This window comes from Mesoplodon mirus (assembly GCF_964341445.2).
Source record: "Mesoplodon mirus genome assembly, chromosome: 9".
NCBI classification, from domain to species: Eukaryota; Metazoa; Chordata; class Mammalia; order Artiodactyla; family Ziphiidae; genus Mesoplodon; species Mesoplodon mirus.
Genome location: NC_138985.1, coordinates 15,515,233 through 15,533,434, shown reverse-complemented (window position 1 = coordinate 15,533,434; position 18,202 = coordinate 15,515,233). Strand labels below are relative to the sequence as shown.

General features: G+C 42.3%; 1 protein-coding gene across 2 annotated transcripts in view; it reads left to right on the top strand.

Moving 5' to 3' along the window:
* Positions 1-5,585: 5,585 nt before the first annotated feature.
* The window catches only part of GNAI1 (G protein subunit alpha i1), a 90,913-nt gene continuing 78,296 nt past the window's right edge, over positions 5,586-18,202 (top strand). Inside the window, exons 1-2 of one of the 2 annotated variants that reach the window (XM_082631641.1) lie at positions 5,586-5,707; positions 6,219-6,383. In XM_082631641.1, the coding sequence (XP_082487767.1) occupies positions 6,266-6,383 (118 nt within the window). In that variant the 5' untranslated portion in view covers positions 5,586-5,707; positions 6,219-6,265. Of the gene's footprint in view, positions 5,708-5,814; positions 6,116-6,218; positions 6,384-18,202 lie in introns of those variants that run through there. The other variant, XM_082631642.1, reaches the window with a different exon arrangement.

Sequence of the window (18,202 nt, the reverse complement as noted above, 5' to 3'; positions counted from 1 at the left end):
ACAACAACAAATCCCAAACCCACTTCTCCGTCTACCATCCCATGTGTCTACCACTTTCCATGGTTAAAAATTCTAGAAAATTTCCTCATTAATCTCTGCATGCTCAGCACTTAATTACTCCTTAATTTTACATGGTATGGCTTCCATTCACAGCAGTATATCAAAGTTCTTTGGTATATTTGCCAACCATCTACTGTTTTTTTTTCTTTTTTTTCCCAAAGTTCTTAATAAATACATAGAGCAAAGTGGTTTTTAAACATTTTTTTATTTTAAACATTTTATCAAGAAGGCACTTTTTTTATACAGCAGGTTCTTATTAGTCATCAATTTTATACACATCAGTGTACACATGTCAATCCCAATCGCCCAATTCTTCACCCCCCCCCACTGCCCACGGCTTTCCCCCTTTGGTGTCCATACATTTGTTCTCTACATCTGTATCTCAATTTCTGCCCTGCAAACCAGTTCATCTGTACCAACCATCTACTGTTGAAATGACAGACTCAAAGGAATTCAGAATTATTGGGATCTTGCCGATGATCTAATTCAACACACTTTTATAGGTAGGGATATTGCAGTTTATATAAGTTAAGGGACTTTCAAAGACAGATATGCAGTTGAAAATAGAGCTTTGAATTGCTCCAAGGTTATTTGATTACCTGCTTAGAGCTTCTTCTACCATAATACTATTTCCATTTCTCTTTTGTTTATACTTGTCCCTGGGAGTATTTTTGATGCGTTTGAAATAATATATTACCTTTTTTTTTTTTCCTTAAACATCTCCCTCCTTTACTTAGGTACTGTTATATTCCTCAATGCCCCCTGGCCTCATGGACAATGACTTCAAGATTTACCTGCTTCAGCAGGAAATTGGCATCATATTCACATGAGCTCGCAAACCAGTCTGATGGTTGAAGTCACTGCCTAATACTTTACATGTTTTTCCTCTTCTTTTCCAGTTCTCTTCTGTCATGGCTGCTGTCTGTGAAGCTAAATGAGGGAGACTGAGCATTGCCAGGGGTGCAGTGTCCATCAGGAGCATGTAAGTGTCCATACTCAAGGGCTGTCTCTGTATGTTTTCAGTCCACCAGCATGCTGGTGCCTGGGTGGTGGTATGCTCCATGCAGAGATGATGGCCTTTATGTTATCTCTGCCCCACAGTGTTGTAACTTGCAAACCAAAGGGTGCTGCTTGTCTTTTAAAGTCTTTCAGTAATAATTCAATGAGCTTTTGTATTTCAACCTTTGCCCAGAATCTCACAACATCTCTAATAAAAATGGTTTTGGTTTGGGGCCTTTCTAACTATAGACAGGTACGGATGCCATGCTAGCCCCGCTATTCTCCAATTATTTATAGGCTCTCCCCAAACCAGACTCTCTCCTTCTTACTTAGAGAGCAAAACCCTCAATGTAGACAATGGAAAGGTGTCCGCATGTTACATCTGCTCCCAACTTAGCCAAAGACACACACTGCCCATCGGTTGTCTCTGTGTGTGTGTGTACACGTCTGGTTGTCCTGACTCTCTCTTCTCTGGTTCATCCTTATCCCCACACTAATCCATCAATACACCAAGCCAACACGTCTCACGTAAACTCTCCTTTCCCACTTCTGCTTGTATATCTCATGGCAGGATGAGTAAGAAAAGGGTTGAAGACCAGAAGGAGTTTCTGGATTTTAATATCATTTCTCACACTAATCCCATTTGGCTTCTGACTGATATAGAATCTCAAGGTTGTAAGGGATCCCAAAAGTTCATCGATCTCTAGATCTTTCCCAATATATGATCATCCAGTCTAGAGTTTTACAACTTAGTCAAGAATAAACGAGTTTCTGAGGTTCCCTATTTCCTTCGGGGGAAATTGTACACTTTTTTTTTTTTCACTTCAAGGTAAAATTTGTTGGCTATAGCTTTCTTCCAATAGGTCTTAAATCCACCACCTTGAATCCAGACAGAAGATGTCTATTCCCTCTGATTTATGATATCTCTTCAACCATTTATAAATAGCTATCACGTCACTTTGTATCTTCTCATTCCTGCATTAAATATCCCTAGTTGCTTCAATTATTCCTTATGACATGGTTTGGAGTTACTTTAAGACCTAGATGCTCTCAGCTGAATGTGTCTCACTTTGTCTTGTAACATATGTCTCTAACTTCCTTAACATATGATGCTCAGTATTATTCAGCAACAAAAAGAAACAAAGTACTATATGTGCCACAACATGGAGGAACCTTGAAAATTCTACGCTAAGTGAAAGAAGGCATAGACAAAAGACCACATACGTGGTTCCTTTTATATAAAATGTCCAGAATGCGTAAATCTATAGAGACAGAAAGTAGGTTATTGGTTGCCTAGGACTGGGCGTAGCAGGGAAGGTGGAAAGATTGGGGGAATAATGGCTATAGGGTATGGGGTTTCTTTTGCAGGTAATGATAATGTTCGAGAATTGATTGTTGTGATGGTCACACAACTCTGTGAATATACTAGAAACCATTGAATTTTATACTTTCAATGGATAAATAATATGGTACGTGAATTATATCTCAATATAGTTGCTTAAAACATATCATGTCCAGAAGGGAAAACAGTACTCTGAGGTAGATTGCTTCAACATCTGTATATCAATTTCACTCTCTATAAAATAGATGAGTTAATACTATTTTTTCCACCTGCTTAACAAGGTTGTTGAATCATATCTTTCAACATCATAATTATGTAAATTGTTAATTATTTGAATGATTCTCACCACCTCATATCTGGACTATTAACACAATCCACTTGCTGGTAACACCACTTGTTCTGTTGGGTAAAAGCTTTTTTTTTTTACACCTATTACCCAGCTCAGGAGAATGTAGGGAACACTTAGTGCCTGTTGTAAAAAAAATCCACCTCTTCACCTTAACATTTAAAGCTCTCTTTCAACTTTGTGCCATACTTCCCATCATTCTTTACAACCAAACTACATTTTGATGATAAAACAACTGTTATTTCCATCATGTACTTTGCTTTTAACCCTTTTAGCTGGTTATTCCTCTTAAAATACACCCTGTTATGAAGTGAATGTTTGTGCCCCCCTCCCAACCCCATTCATTTGTTGAAGCCCTCACTCCAGTATGATGGAATTTGGAGGTGGGGCCTTTGGCAGGTAATTAGGTTTGGATGAGGTTATGACGGTGGGGCCCCCATGATGGGATTAGTGTCCTTATAAGAAGAGTGAGAGAGATTAGAGCTCTTTCTCTCCACACAGTGAGAGCACATCGAGAAGGTAGCCATCTGAAAGCCAGGAGGAGAGTCCTCACCGGGAAACTAAATTGGCTCATACTTTGATCTTGGACTTCTCAGCATCCAGAACTGTGAGAAATAAATTCCTATTGTTTAAGTCACCCAGCCTATGGTATTTGTTGTGGCAGCCTGAGTTGACCAACACAAAGTCCTGGAAACTCCCCATCAATCCCCACTCATGGCTTCCTTCTAAAGTTTTTTCAAAACTTTCTCCTCTTGGAATTTCCCCTCAAACTGCTCACTCCATTATTCCGCATCCTCTCAGAAGTTTAGCTTCATAATAAAGCTAATTTTCAGTTCTTATTCATCCATACATTGTATTTTAACTCCTCACCTACTTGACAAATGAGAGGGGTAATGTGTTATCATTCTGTTCAGCTTTCTTTTCTCCAAAACAAGTTTTGTAGTCATCTCCACTAGTACTCAGTCATGATTGCTTGCTCTTTTCTTGCAATTGGTGGTCCCATACTCCATATGGCGTGAAAGCTTATAGGAAAGACTCACAGATAATCCAAAGTGGTAATATGTAAACACTATGTTGAAAGCTCACTCTGTCAAGTTTAATTCCAGAATTTCTGATGAACATCAGCATTTAGACTGCCAAGAAATACAAAGAGGGTAGGAGGTGATTAAATACAATTTAAAGCTTGTTCCTTTTTGTTGGTATATTACAAAAGGCCATAGGAAAAGTTGAGGCAGTTCTTGAAATTGCAGCTCTTGAGCCCAGCAGGTTTGACTATTGCAGGAGAACAGGAAAGGGCATGTCCAGTAAGGAGGAAACTGGCAACCTCTGCTAGCCCACAGGCCTTGCTTAGGAGACCCACTCTAAGGCTGTTCTTCCTGTAGCATCAGCTCAGGCTTACCTTCTTGGAAAACTCAAGCCCAGTTTTTACGAATGTTTTTTTAGAAAATAAGACTTCCAGATGGTTGCTCTTTGGTTTCCATCAGAGCAATTTCCTAATTTTTGAACACATCAAAGAAGATGTTTTTCTTTGCTACCAACCCCATCTTATAATCAGTCAACATTTCCTGCGATGTCTATAAGGGAAAAGTGTAGTCGTACAAGTGACAGGGAGAGACCAGACCCTATGCTCATTCATACTGTGCTGGGTGAAATGCCAACAAGGGCCACAGAAGTTATTTCCCCCAGACCAGGTAGAGCTGGAAGGATGGAGGATGGTCTGGATCAACTCCATCTCATTTCATGGGTGAGGAAGCCAAGGCCTGCAATAAGGAATGACATGCCCAGTGGCTTATGATTTACTAACATGGTCATAAATATTGGTTCAGAACTTGGCCTGGAAGCTTCCATGTCGCCCCAGAGGAGGTCAGTTAAGGTGTGGAGATTTGTTTGTGTGGGTGTGTTGTTTGGTCTTACTTAAAAATATGCTCTTTTTTAAAGCTTATCCATTCGAAAATATAATTACCCTGGTACTGTAGAAAAAGTAAAACGTTTCTATTGTTTCAATCCTTTAAGGGTTGATTTTGTTTAATGCAAGTAAGAAATATCCGAGGGCAATCTAGCAGTACACTTTGATGCTTCTGCGTTTCTGAATTCTCAGCCAATGAAAACATGTAAGCCAGGAATATGTCTGAATCTGTGGCAGGAGGGAATAGGTAGCAGCTGTGAAATGTGCGTAGTATGGAGAGGTTGGGCTAAGTGACGATTATGGTCTCTTCTAATGTTAAGTGGCGTTCTTTCAAATACCTTATCAACATATATCTGTTATTTAAGAAAAAAATTATCGTACTTTTCACACTGCTTTAAAAATTCTATTTCATTTAAAATATAAATATCTCTCCTCTATCATTAAATATTATTCTATAATATAACTTTTAATTCTGTAGAGTATCTCATCATTTTGGCAATCCTTGGACATTTTGTGGATAATTTTGAAAGTGGCATGAATGGACACAGTATGGAAAAGACTTTCTGAATAAAACTTACGGCACATAAAATTGCATGGATAGGAGAAAAAAATATGCTCTTTGATCCTTTATCTTACATTTTCTCAGGTTTGAGGAAATCCTTCAAAATGTTCTTTGCTTGTGGAAAGGGACGTGAGAGTGGATGGAAGGAGGGAGGAGAGAAGGGAAAAAGAAAAAAGCGGAAGAAAGTTGACCTCCTATCCTCCCCAGACTTTTCGGTTCCCCACTTTACCCTCACTGCTTTCTCCACGGTTCCATTCCCGGCCCCAGCTCCCTCTATTTCCCTCACTCCTGAAGGCCAGCTGACACGCGTTTACATTTGGAAAACCCTTGCGCGCCTGCCCGAGCTGGGCATGCTCAAACGCCCAGGACTGGCTTTTTTCGGTTTCCAACTTTGGCAGCTCTCCCACCCGCACCCCTAAGGGGCAGGTCCGAACACATCCCTGGGTGTGAGTAAACGGGAAGAAATTATCACACTCTCGCGGAGGAAGCAAGGTAGGGGGGCTCGCCGCGACGTTTGGCCTTCCGGGGGCGCTCCAAAAGGGCGCGCGCGGCGGCCGGCCCGCTGGGGCTGTGGGGCGCCGGTGTCCGCGGCAGCGTGGGCGCGCGCACCCGTCCGAGGGGTTGATGTCCGAGGGCTCGTGCTCGGGCGCGCGCTCTGGGAGTGGTCGCCGGGCGGCGGGAGGGGCGAGCAGGGGCGGGGCCGCGGCGGCGCGCGGACGCCGAGCAGCGCCGGGCTTCTAGAGGTTGCGGCGCGGCCACCAGCAGGAGGCCACCGGTAGCTGTACCCAGAGCCTGGAAACGCAAGACTTCGGGGCCGCGGAGGGAGGCGAGGCGCGGAGCCCGGCTGTAGGCAAGAGCCGCGCGGTGCTGCTAGCTCGTTTGCAGACAGCGCTTCCCTAGGTCCGTTTCGGAAGTGGGTGTGGGTGGGGGTGGCGTGGCGGCGTCGGGAGGAATTCGAACGCCCGCATCCAGGAAGAAAGAATTCACCTGTGTTTCGAGGCAGCGCGCCGGACTTGAAGGGAGCGGCGGCCAGCTCTCGCTCCTGGCACAATGGGCTGTACGCTGAGCGCCGAGGACAAGGCGGCGGTGGAGCGGAGTAAGATGATCGACCGGAACCTCCGCGAGGATGGCGAGAAGGCGGCGCGCGAGGTCAAGCTGTTGCTGCTCGGTAAGGGCGGCCGGGCCGGGTTGGCGGGCGGGGGCCCCCGGCGGGTCTGGGGCCAGGGAGTCTGGCGGGTGTGCTGGCCGCGGGCTCCTCGGCATTGGGAAGCCCGGAGGGGACGTGCCGAAGCGCGGAGGGCGCGTCTTGTAGCGCCCGAGGATGCTTTCGGAGCGCGAGCTTGTGCGGCGCGGCGCAGAGCCGAGGCGGGTGCCCCTCTCCCCGGTCCCCTTCCTCTCTGTTCCCTTGGCCGGGGGGAACTCGCCCGCGGCGGGGCAGGGGCTTCACTCGCGTGCCTCGGTGTGGACCCCGCCAGGAGCCGAGGAGCGGGTCGCGAGGATTTTCTCTGAAGTTAGCTCAGCTTTGTGAAGATGAAAGGGCACTGGCTACAAGGAAATAAAAGCACATCCCACCCTCCACCCCTCCCCCGCGCGAAAACCCTTCCTACAAGGTGTCGTATCGCGGTTGTGGTTTCTTCATGTCACGAGTGCCACGTTTTGTGAAATCAGTGCACCTTTTGTGGGGTCTCCGTAGGGTTGAATTGTGTCTTTCCGTTGAACTTCCTGTGGCGACTCAGTAAGTGTTAGGGGAGCACTGATGATATTTATCTTGCGTAAGGAAGTAGGCTATGCTGGACGCTGGATTTTTATTACGGTGGGGACATGGAAACCATCAAAGTTAGGTAACACTGAATTCAGAAAGATACTCGAGCGGTGAAAACCGATGTGAAAGATGTGAGTGGGTCACATTGGACAACAGGATTCTCTTCTCTGCTGCTACGGCTTCAGATGAATGAGATTTGCCAGGTACACGCAAGGCTCTTATTTGTTCTTAGTATTGTTCTCCTGGTGAAACGCTCTGTGGAGGTCTTTTGCAGTTGTTTGAAGGGAGGGAACGTAAAAAGAGTAAGCCAGGATTTTGATTAAGGGATGCATTAGGAAAATACTCGCAGCTTAAGATTTGTTGATGTGTGAGTTAGGGTTTTCTTTTGTTTGCATCCCCATACCCCCCAAACACACACCCTGTAGGCAGTGAAGTAGGTGAAAGATTTCTCAGAATCTTTATTTGCACTCCCAGCGACTGCTTTTATTTTTGTAACGGTTACAATAAAATAGAAATACTATCACACAAACCTGTTTTCGGTAAGCTTCTGTTTCATTGGTTTAATGACTGCAGGAAAAATGGTGGGTTTTTTCTCCATTACTAGTAGGCTTAGAAGCAGCAAACTTGGCATGACTAAAAGTAATAATGATCTGAGTCATTCTGCAAGTAACTGTGAAATAACTTTGCATTTTAAAGACCTGGTGGTTTTCTGCACCCCCGCGCCCCAACGTAAATCTTTCTCAGTTAATACTGTTTACTTAGGTTTTTACATTAATGAGAAATATTGTCTTTTGAGGAAGTCAGTGTATTTTAGTGTATTGAGCACAGAAGAGACACACCTTTGTATGGAAACGTGTAGGTCCTCCTCTTTTGAATTCCATGTGCTTGCGACAAAAATGGAAAACGGGTTGAAAAGTTCTTTTCCTGCAGTTTCGGCACTCCTGCTCTGTTATATTATTTCAGTGTATTGTGTGACTCTGAGTTTGAGTCAGCCATCCACCATATTTAAAGCATTGGGAAATGAGTCCTCTGGTGTTGTTTTATGCTTTAAATAGATGTCTGTTAGAGAGAGATGGACTAGGATCAAGGTCCGACAAGTTGGCTTTTGCTTATATTCATAAGAGATCAGTGTTTCTCAACTTGAGCACTGTTGACGTTTTGGGTGGAATAATTGTTTGTTGTGCGGGCTGTCTTGTGCATTGTAGGATGTTGAGCAGAATCTTTGGCACCCACCTTTTAGATGCCAGGAACAGCCCCCCTCCACTCGTGACCCAGAAGAGTCTCCAGATATCCCCCAAACGTCCCCTGGGAGCAAAATTTAATCTTGGCTGAGAATCACTGTTCTAGACTAACAATTAAATGTACTTCAATGTGTAACATAGAACCCAAAGTTGCATCTCTACCACGAACTATAGTGAGAGCCGTGAGAAAGGTGTAGCAGAGTTGCGATTTTCACAAGTTAGGGAATTTTTGTTTCTCCATACCAATAACATTAGAAAACTTTCACAGTGATTTCAAAATCTTCAGGTAACTGAATTTCTTCAGCTCTCTTTTCTAGCTTTAGTCTCTTGCTGTTCCCTACACCTTTTCTCTGTAGAAATCCCCGTCACAGCATCCCTGTCTTGTTGGCCCAGCACTCCTCCTCTTTGTCTGTCTTACTCCCATTCTGCTCTACCCTTTTGCCCAGAATTCCAGCATTCTAGTTCCTATAAACAGAATGTTGGCTTATTCTTGGAATGTTTGAAAACATTTTTCTTTTTCGTAGTTTGACTTTAGCAGTGGAGGGTTGACCTTGGGTTCCTTTTTGGAGGTTTAAAGTTATACGTGTAAGGAGCTAAGTGAAATCAGTCCTTGTAAAACATGGCAGCTGAATCAGTTAGAAATGTGAAATGGTCTCTAGGTAACCTATAACCAATGTCAATTCTGTTTACATCAGATTTTCCTCCTCTTCACTTATTTTGTTTTTCTAATCAAATGATTTTTTTTTCATTTAAGGTATACAGCACATTTAAGATGGTATAGTAAATAGTTCATTGTATTTCATTTTTCTTAAGGCATGTGTTGTCATTTTAGACATTTGGGTTGAGAGATTCGGGTATAAGACACAAAGATTTGGGCACTGGATGTCTATTTTATACATATATGTGTATATATACTATATATGTATATATATATTGTGTGTGTGTATATATATATATATATATATATATTTTTTTTTTTTTTTAAACTCAGAGGTATTTCACTATCCTTATTAGGAGCAGTGAATTAGGCCTTCAAAAAAAAGAGAGGACCTAGTCTAATCCTTGACCTAAAGGAAATCAGGTCAGGGTTTGAGTGGTTCTAAAGATTTAGCTTTCAGGCTTTAGTATTAGAACAATAATCCTAAATAATGAAACTTATTTTAATAATTAAAGTTTTCTTTCCATTGTATATGGCTGATTGTCTCAAGAGAAAGCATCATTTATTGTTATATCTTTGAGGATGTTACAACTTATCCTTTTAAGGGTATAGAATTAGGCCTAGGTTGTTGTTTCAGTGAGACTACGTTGTACTGTACATATGGGTACTTATTAAATATCTTACGATAATTTTCAAAGATATATGAGGGTAGAGTACATACAAGTAAAATTTTTATGAATTAATTGTTCTTAAATTATTTCACTCTGGAGTTTCTTTTTTTAGTTTTTGAAATTTATTTAATTAATTTATTTATTTATGGTTGCATTGGGTCTTCGTTGCTATGCGTGGGCTTTCTCTAGTTGCGGCAAACGGGGACTACTCTTCGTCGTGGTGCGCAGGCTTCTCACTGCAGTGGCTTCTCATTGCCAAGCACGGGCTCTAGGTATGCAGGCTTCAGTAGTTGTGGCAAGTGGGCTCAGTAGTTATGGCTCGCGGGCTCTAGACCGCAGGCTCAGTAGTTGTGGCGCAGGGGCTTAGGTGCTCCGCGGCATGTGGGATCTTCCCGGACCGGGGCTCGAACCCATGTGCCCTGCATTGGCAGGCGGATTCTTAACCACTGCGCCACCAGGGAAGTCCCTTCACTTTGAAGTTTTGAGCTTGTATTCTCCTTCACTCCTCGCATTATCCTTCCCTCCACTGAACTCATCCCCACAAACAAACAAACAAATACAAATCCATACCCTTTATCTCTTTAACTTCTTAAATTGAGGTGAGGGACTGGATCTCTTCTGCTTGGTGAATATTTTTACATTGCTACCACCCACCAGCTATTTGAGAAACTAAACCGTTCATCTTTTTGGCTTTCTTTAAACTTGCCCTGTGACTTCCCCAGTTGAGAAATTCTGGCATTGCAGAACTTTTGATTTTGCATAGCTTTAGCCGTTAACTTAGAGTTGGCTCAGGATCTTAGATGTCAGAAGGCCCCTTTCCTTAAGTGAGTGAATGGATATGGTATTTCTACAGGGGTTTTGTGCTTCTCTCTCCCTCACCTACTTTGTATTAGCATTACTTTACTAGAAGCCACAGGTGGTGTTAACATGTTTTGCAGGTGCTGATTTTTCTGTATCTTTTGTTTTTCCTTCTCACTTTTATAGTTCGAGTTCTCCTCTGCCTCTGGCAGCCTAGTTCCAGTAGACTTTCCTGCTTCTGGTCTTTGCCTCTAGCCTGCAGTAGGTATCATGCTAATGCCTTGCTCGGAAAACCATTCTTGACTTCTCCATTGCCTGCAGAATAAAAACTTTCTTCTAGACCTGGCTTCCCTCTGGCCTCATACTCTTTTCCTCAGGGCACCGTTCTTCTCCAAACAGGAGTAGTTGGCATATGGCAGAGCACATTTGCACTCTGGTTTCTAGTGTGATTTAGCTTTATGCCCCGCCTGCTTCCCGCACTAGTGTGAGACTTCAGGGGCAGGATCTTTGTAGGTCGTCGTAACAACCCTTTCCTTTTGTCATGAGCACATTTAGTTCTTAATTATGTTAATATCTTGTGTAGGATTAGGGTTTACCTAGAATATAAACCTTATACTTTGCCATTTTCAGTATTGATGGGAATGTAAACAAAAAGGGAACAGTAAAAGTAAATGACAACCAAAGTAAGCGCACAGTATCTAAAAGTAAGTTGTTTGGTTTAAGAATTTTTTTCATATTTATAAGAACTTTTCACAGTCGTTATATTTATTTGACAGGTTAGATAAATTCAAGAAAATGACAGTGGATATTCATTGTCCATTGAGTGGGAGGAAGGTCTTCTGTGTTGTTATAGTGTTATGGTGCAGTGTTAGTCCTTAAAATCATTTCTTTTGGTAAGGATAGATCTCAGGTTTTTTTTTTACTCTTTATTTTCGACCTCTTAGCTATAAAGAGCATGAATCTTGTTAACTTATCAATGATAGGAAATACAGTACCTACATTATAGGATTTAGTCGAAGATGTTATTTAAACCTGAAAAAGATCACTGTAATTTTTAAGACAAAAATTGAGTGTGCAACCACGATCTTAATTTGTATTTTCTTATGCATTTCTCTCTGCCTTGGAAAATTCAAGATACCACAGATTCACATGGGAGGACCTGATGTATCTGTCACATTTCTAGGACACATAAATCTCTTGGTCACACGTTCTGGCACGCAGTTACCCAATGTCGGACTTCCCGGAGCGTGACATTGGTGAAGCTCAGATCCCGGATGGCATTTGAGCTGAATGAGCTAAAGGTCAACTGCACCTAATCCTGTAGCGCTTAGGCTGCTCTCTGTCATGATTTGTTAAATACTAATTAAAAACTTTAACAGAGGGCTTCCCTGGTGGCGCAGTGGTTGAGAATCTGCCTGCCGATGCAGGGGACACGGGTTCGAGCCCTGGTCTGGGAAGATCCCACATGCCGCGGAGCAACTGGACCCGTGAGCCACAACTACTGAGCCTGCGCGTCTAGAGCCTGTGCTCCACAACGAGAGGGCGCGATAGTGAGAGGCCCGTGCACCGCGATGAAGAGTGGCCCCCACTCGCCGCAACTAGAGAAAGCCCTTGCACAGAAACGAAGACCCAACACAGCTAAAAATAAATAAATAAATGTATTTTAAAAAAAAAAAAACTTTAACAGAAATAGGGTTAAAAATCTTAACAGAAATGGGGCAAAAATAATTTTAAAACGAATGTTCATTACCATAACTTAGTGGCTTAAAACGATGCACACTTTATTAACTTTACATTTCTGTAGGTCAGAAGGTTACACCAAGCTAAAATCAAGGTGTCAGCCGGACCGCTTTTCTTTTGCAGGTTGTAGAAGAGAATCCGTATATTTGCTTTTTCCAACCTCTGTCTAGAGTAGCGGTCCCCAACCTCTTTGGAACCAGGGACCAGTTTTGTGGAAGACAGTTTTTCCACGGGCATTGCGGGGCGGCGAGGAGGTGATTCAGGCGGTAATGTGATCATTGGGGAGCGGCAGGTGGAGCTTCCCTCGCTTGCCTGCTGCTCATCTCCTGCTGTGTGGCCGGGTTCCTGACAGGCCTCAGACCGTTCTCTTGGTCTGTGGCCTGGGGGTTGGGGACCCCTGGTCTGGAGGCTACCTGCTTTCATTGGCTCCTGGCCTCTTCTTCATCTGCAAAGCTAGCAATGGCTAGTGGTGTGTTTCTCACGTAGCATTACTCTCCTGTCTCCCTCCTTCACTTCTAAGGGCCTTTGTCATTACGTTGGGCACACCCAGATAATCCAGGATAACAGACTCATCTCAGGATCCTTATCTGAATCATATCCGCAAAGTTCCTTTGCCATGTAGGATAACGTGCTCACAGGGACGGGGGGCATGGGCATCTTTGGGGGCTGTTATTCTGTCTACTTTAGTCTGCCCTCATGGAAAATGCACTTATCCTGTCCCAACATCTCCCAACGTCTCATCCCCTTACAGCATCAACTCAACATCCAAAATCTCATTCAGATCTCAGAATCTAACTCTGGTATGGGTGAGATTCTCCATATAATCCATACTGGGACCAAATTTCTTTCTGTGAACCTGTGAAGCTAGAAAACACATTACCTGCTCCTAGAATACAGTAGGAGGGCACAGTGATAGAGCAGGCATAGAATACCCGTTATAGTCACTCCCGTTCAGAAAGGGAGAAAGTGGAAAGAAAAAGGCGTGAGTATTCAGTCCCATGCACGTGCCAAACTACTTTAGGTTTCAAGGCCTACAGATAACCTTGGTGACTCTGCTTGACTTTCTGGCCTCTGGACTTTTCCTTTTCAATCAAACGTAGCACATGTTTGCAGCGGAGTAATGTTAACAGCCTGTTTCTTGCCTGTGTGATGGTGATCTGACAGCATTCTTTCATTTTGTACCTTTTTTTTTGAGTTTTACTTTTTATACAGCAGGTTCTTATTAGTTATCTATTTTATACATATTAGTGTATACATGTCTATCCCACTCTCCCAATTCATCACACCACCACCACCGCATTATGTACTCTTTTAATTTATCTTTTCCTCTCCCATTTTACTATAACGGGTAAGAAAAAATCAGGCCACAACAGAAGAATTTGCTTGGAAATCTCCTTGTCTAAATATTCAAATTTATAGTTTACAAGTTCTGCTTTCCACATAACTGCAGGACATAATTCACTTATGCTTTGCCACAAAATAACAAGGATCCTCTTTCCTCTAGTTTCTAATAATATGTTCCTCCTTTCCATCCAAGTCCTCACCAGCAGCACATGTAAAGTCCACATATCTATCAACAGTCTGTTCATGACCGTATTTAGTTTTCTCTGCCATGTTCCTCACTTTCTTTTGAGCTCTCACCAGGGGAGCCGTTAACATCTGTGTTTTTAACAGCGTGTCAAGGCAATCTAGGCTTTTTCTATCATGGCCCTCAAAATTCTTTCAGCTTCTACCCATTGCGTAATTCTAAAGCCATTTCCACGTTTTTAGTGTGTGTTGTGGCAACACCCTACTTCCAGATACCCTCACTGATACCTCATCTGTAACTTCAGGGAATGCATAATGATGGTAATTTTATATTCTTTGGTCCCTTATACTTTATGTGACTGTTATGGTAATCGCAAAACCACCAGTTTCTGGTGTTTCTTATTGAGCTCATGGTATTTCACTTGAGGATTAGTGTGAACGAAGAAGACTTTCCTTTGTTTGCCTCCTCTTCAGTGAAGTTTTTCCTGACCGTCCAGTCTAAATTAGTCTTCTTTGCGCTCCCTTCCAAATTAGACTGTTTTGAAATCATCTTGTGCGTTTACTTTTTTATTGTCTGTTGCATCTCTCCATGGGGATTGGCTCGTCAGACCACGAATCCTGTCCAACTTGTTTATCACCTAATGAGGTGGCACATACTAGTCTTTTCATAAATGTTAATTAAATGAGTGACTAATCAAATGATTCATTTTGAGTAATAGTCTTTTCTTAATTTTGTTTTTTAAATTTATTTAATGTATTTTTATTTTTGGTTGCGTTGGGTCTTCGCTGCTGTGCGCAGGCTTTCTCTAGTTGCGGCGAGCTGGGGCTACTCTTCATTGCAGTGCGCGGGCTTCTCATGGCGGTGGCTTCTCTTGTTGCGGAGCACGGGCTCCAGGCACACGGGCCTCAGTAGCTGTGGCACGCAGGCTCAGTAGTTGTGGCTTGTGGGCTCTAGAGCGCAGGCTCAGTAGTTGTGGCGCACAGGCTTAGTTGCTCCGCGGCATGTGGCATCTTCCCGGACCAGGGCTCGAACCCTTGTCCCCTGCGTTGGCAGGCGGATTCTTAACCACTGCCCGACCAGGGAGGTCCTTGCCTGTCCTTGTGTGGTGAGAATTACCATTGGTGGCATTAGTAAAGTGCCTTTCATGTTTTTGTTATCCAGTTATGCCTTAAGTTTACTAAATCCTTAGGAGAATTTACAGTCTACTTAGGGAAAGAAAATGTGTACATAAAGATAACTCCTTATAAGGGAAAATGGGGAAGAAGTGGTATAAACAGATACCCGGGGACATGAGCTGTAATATCGGAGCGTGCATTGTTGCTCTTGTGGGATGAGGGTGCAGGTAGCATGCCTCTCAGAAATCACAGCAGTTAAGGATCTGTCCATTGCCATCATGTATTTCTCTCTTTTTTTTTTTTTTGGCTGTGCCTCGCGGCATGCGGGATCTTAGCTCCCCGACCAGGGATCCAACCCGCACCTCCTGCAGTGGGAGCGCGGAGTCTTAACCACTGGACCGCCAGGGAAACCCCTTCATGTATTTCTGAGCAGACTTTTGGATCCTGATTGGCTGTAAGCTCTGTATTATACAGAAACCTGCAATCTAGAGGAGACTTTGCCATCTGTAGTTTAGTTTTCTTACTTTTTTCCACGTATAAGGAACTTGGGCTGTAAAATGTTGTCCTTAAGACCTTGGGCAAGTTATCCAGTTCTCTAAGCCTCAGTTTTCTATAAATTCAAGATAATAAATGCACCCACCCTATAGGGCTGGGGACAAGGTAAGCTAATGTATCTACAGTACTTAGAGCAGTTGTACATGGCTCAAGTTTTTATTAAATATAAGCTGTTATTATGAATACTTTAGAGACTCTTTGCGATCAGCCCTCCCTCCCTGCCTCCTTGTGGGTAGATCCATTTATGGTCATAGACATTAAATCCTTTAGTTGGCTCTTCTTAGCAGAGGGTATGCACATAGCAAAGATTTCAAGAAGTATAAAATCAATTGTAATTACTAGTTTCTGACCCCACCACAGCTTCCTTCTGGGGCTTGGATTTCTGTTAACAGACTCCCCACTGGGAATAGACCAGGTAAATATCTGTGCTAGGTTAAGAATTCTATAGAGCATGAATTTTGAGTAATTAGAAAACTTTACAAATGATTTAAAAGTAATTTCTCTCCATTTTATTACCCATTTTTAGAATAAATGCAGTAATTTCCTGCAAACTTTCCTTTTATCTTTCTTGAAAATAAAACACAGCTGTTGATATAAATTACGAAACTTTGAGTTGACTCAAATGAATGTGCCATTTATCAGGGGAGTTTATGATTATTTCCTACAAATTTTAAAACTTTTCTGAAACTCCCTGTACCGATAACTCAAAGAGATTACTAATAAAACTCCAGAATTACAATGAATTTACTTTTAAAAGAGAAGCAACATCTCTTGAAAAGTGGTCATAACCTTGAAATAGAAACAAGCATTGAATCTGTGACAGTATTTATGCCTTTTAATAATTTTTCAAAGGAGTCACTTAAGACTTAGCCTTGAATTACCTGGAATTCCTCTGTTTACCTTGCCTTTCTAAGGTACCCTCCAGATTCTTTTTGTTTTGTTTTGTTATGGTAATATATTTATCTAATGTACATTATATTTTTTCTTGCTTGGGCACATGCCTTTTATTTGATAGTGTTTCATGTATTTAAGAAGCATGCAACCTCTAAGGAAACCACATTTAAAATTAATATAATATAATAGGAGTTAGAAGAAAACTGCCTTCTGATCGGTAGTTCTGAAGCTAATCTTTTGAAGCATAACATATTTCTATGCAGTTTGAAAATTGATCTACTGAGTTTTCACAAACTGAGCACATCAGTGTCATCAGCAACCAGGTCAAGACATGCCTGCAAGAGATGTGTTGTGACAGTACAAAGCGGTGATGCCGGTCAGTTGAGTTGCTGGAACTGATGAGAAGGTGCCCCCCCCCCCCGACTCTAGGCCAGCGCTCCGTACTCACCCCCACTCCTTCATCCCTTCTTACCCTCAGGACCTTCCCATCCTCCGTGATTCTCTCTACCATCTTCACGCTTCTTTAAAGACTCCTGTGTCCTGCTCCGTAAGCATTCTCAAGACATGCCCAGCATTAAAAGTAATAAAATCCAGACAAAAATGTTCTTACCCTCCTTAAATAATTTTTCATCCTACATTTTGTCATCTAAACTTTTCAAAATATTAGGCTGCATTCCCATCCTTTTCACCTTCCATTCAGTCTTTAAACTGCTTTTTATTTTAAAATTGTGGACTTTTCCAGTGGTACAGAAGTATTGGGAAATATCACAGACACTCATGGAACATGCATCAATATATTTTTTTAAAGAGATAGTATCTTGTGACTTTTCTCTCTCCACTGGAGTTTCTTTTATAATGAGTTTGGGCTTCTCATTCTAACTTCTCTCTCTCTCAACCTCTCTCCTCTCTCCTGCTTTATATCTCCCTATTTTTTGTGTGCTACTTAGATATCTCCTAATTTACTTTCTCTCTTCAGTAATCAACTAATGTGCCTTTTAACATAATTGAGTCTTTATTTTTAATGTGACATTTTTATTTCTAGAAACTATTTCTAATCTTTTAAAAATAGTTTATTGTATTTTCTATCTTCTTTAAAAAGTAACTTTGATTAGTACTACACTTACTTCACAGTCTCTTTGCAAATTGATTTTTTGAAAAAAAAATCTTGTTGTTCAGCTACTTGTAGGGTCTTGACTGTATCTCATGGTAAGTAGATTGTATCCTCTTGTAATTTTTTTTGTGAGCATATATTAACCAACACGTGGCCTGTGTGAATCCTGGGCACCCTGGACTGGCTGCAGTTTTCCTTTCAGTCTTGCAGGTGGAGGGTGGAGGGCAGGTTTATTTCTCATTTACCTAACATGGTGTTCCAAAATGAAGGCATCATCTCTCACCCACTTATTTACACTTTCTCCTTCTTCCTGTTTTCTTCTTCTTAGCTCCCGGCACCACCAGTCCTTGACCTCTTATTTGTCTTCACACCGCATTAGTCAAAATCTCCATTGACTTTATTTTCTAAATATTTTAGTTTTTTTAATTTTTGGTTTTTTTAATCTGTGGTTTTTTTGATCTTTTGCATGTACATGAATAAGGGGAAAGAGGCAGACGGGGTACCTCAGTGTCATCTAGATACAAATGGATGAATACAAGTGGTGTACTCTCCAGACGTCACATGGCAAGACTGTAACCCTGGCAGCCTTAAGGCAGGGAAATAACTAAAATATTTAGAAAATAAAGTCAATGGAGATTTTGACTAATGCGGTGTGAAGACAAATAAGAAGTCAAGGACTGGTGGTGCCGGGAGCTAAGAAGAAGAAAACAGGAAGAACTTATCATCCAGCAGCACTGAACTTATTTATTCCTGTGCTGTTTTTTTGCCTCCCTCCACCCTTTGCTCACGTGATCTCTGCTTAGGTTGAGAAGGGTGTGTGTGTGTGTGTCCGTCCCCGTCCATGTGCGAGCACGGTGGGGAGGGTCTCCTGGGGATCCTCGTCTACTCGCATCGTGCCCGTGACCCTGGCAGCC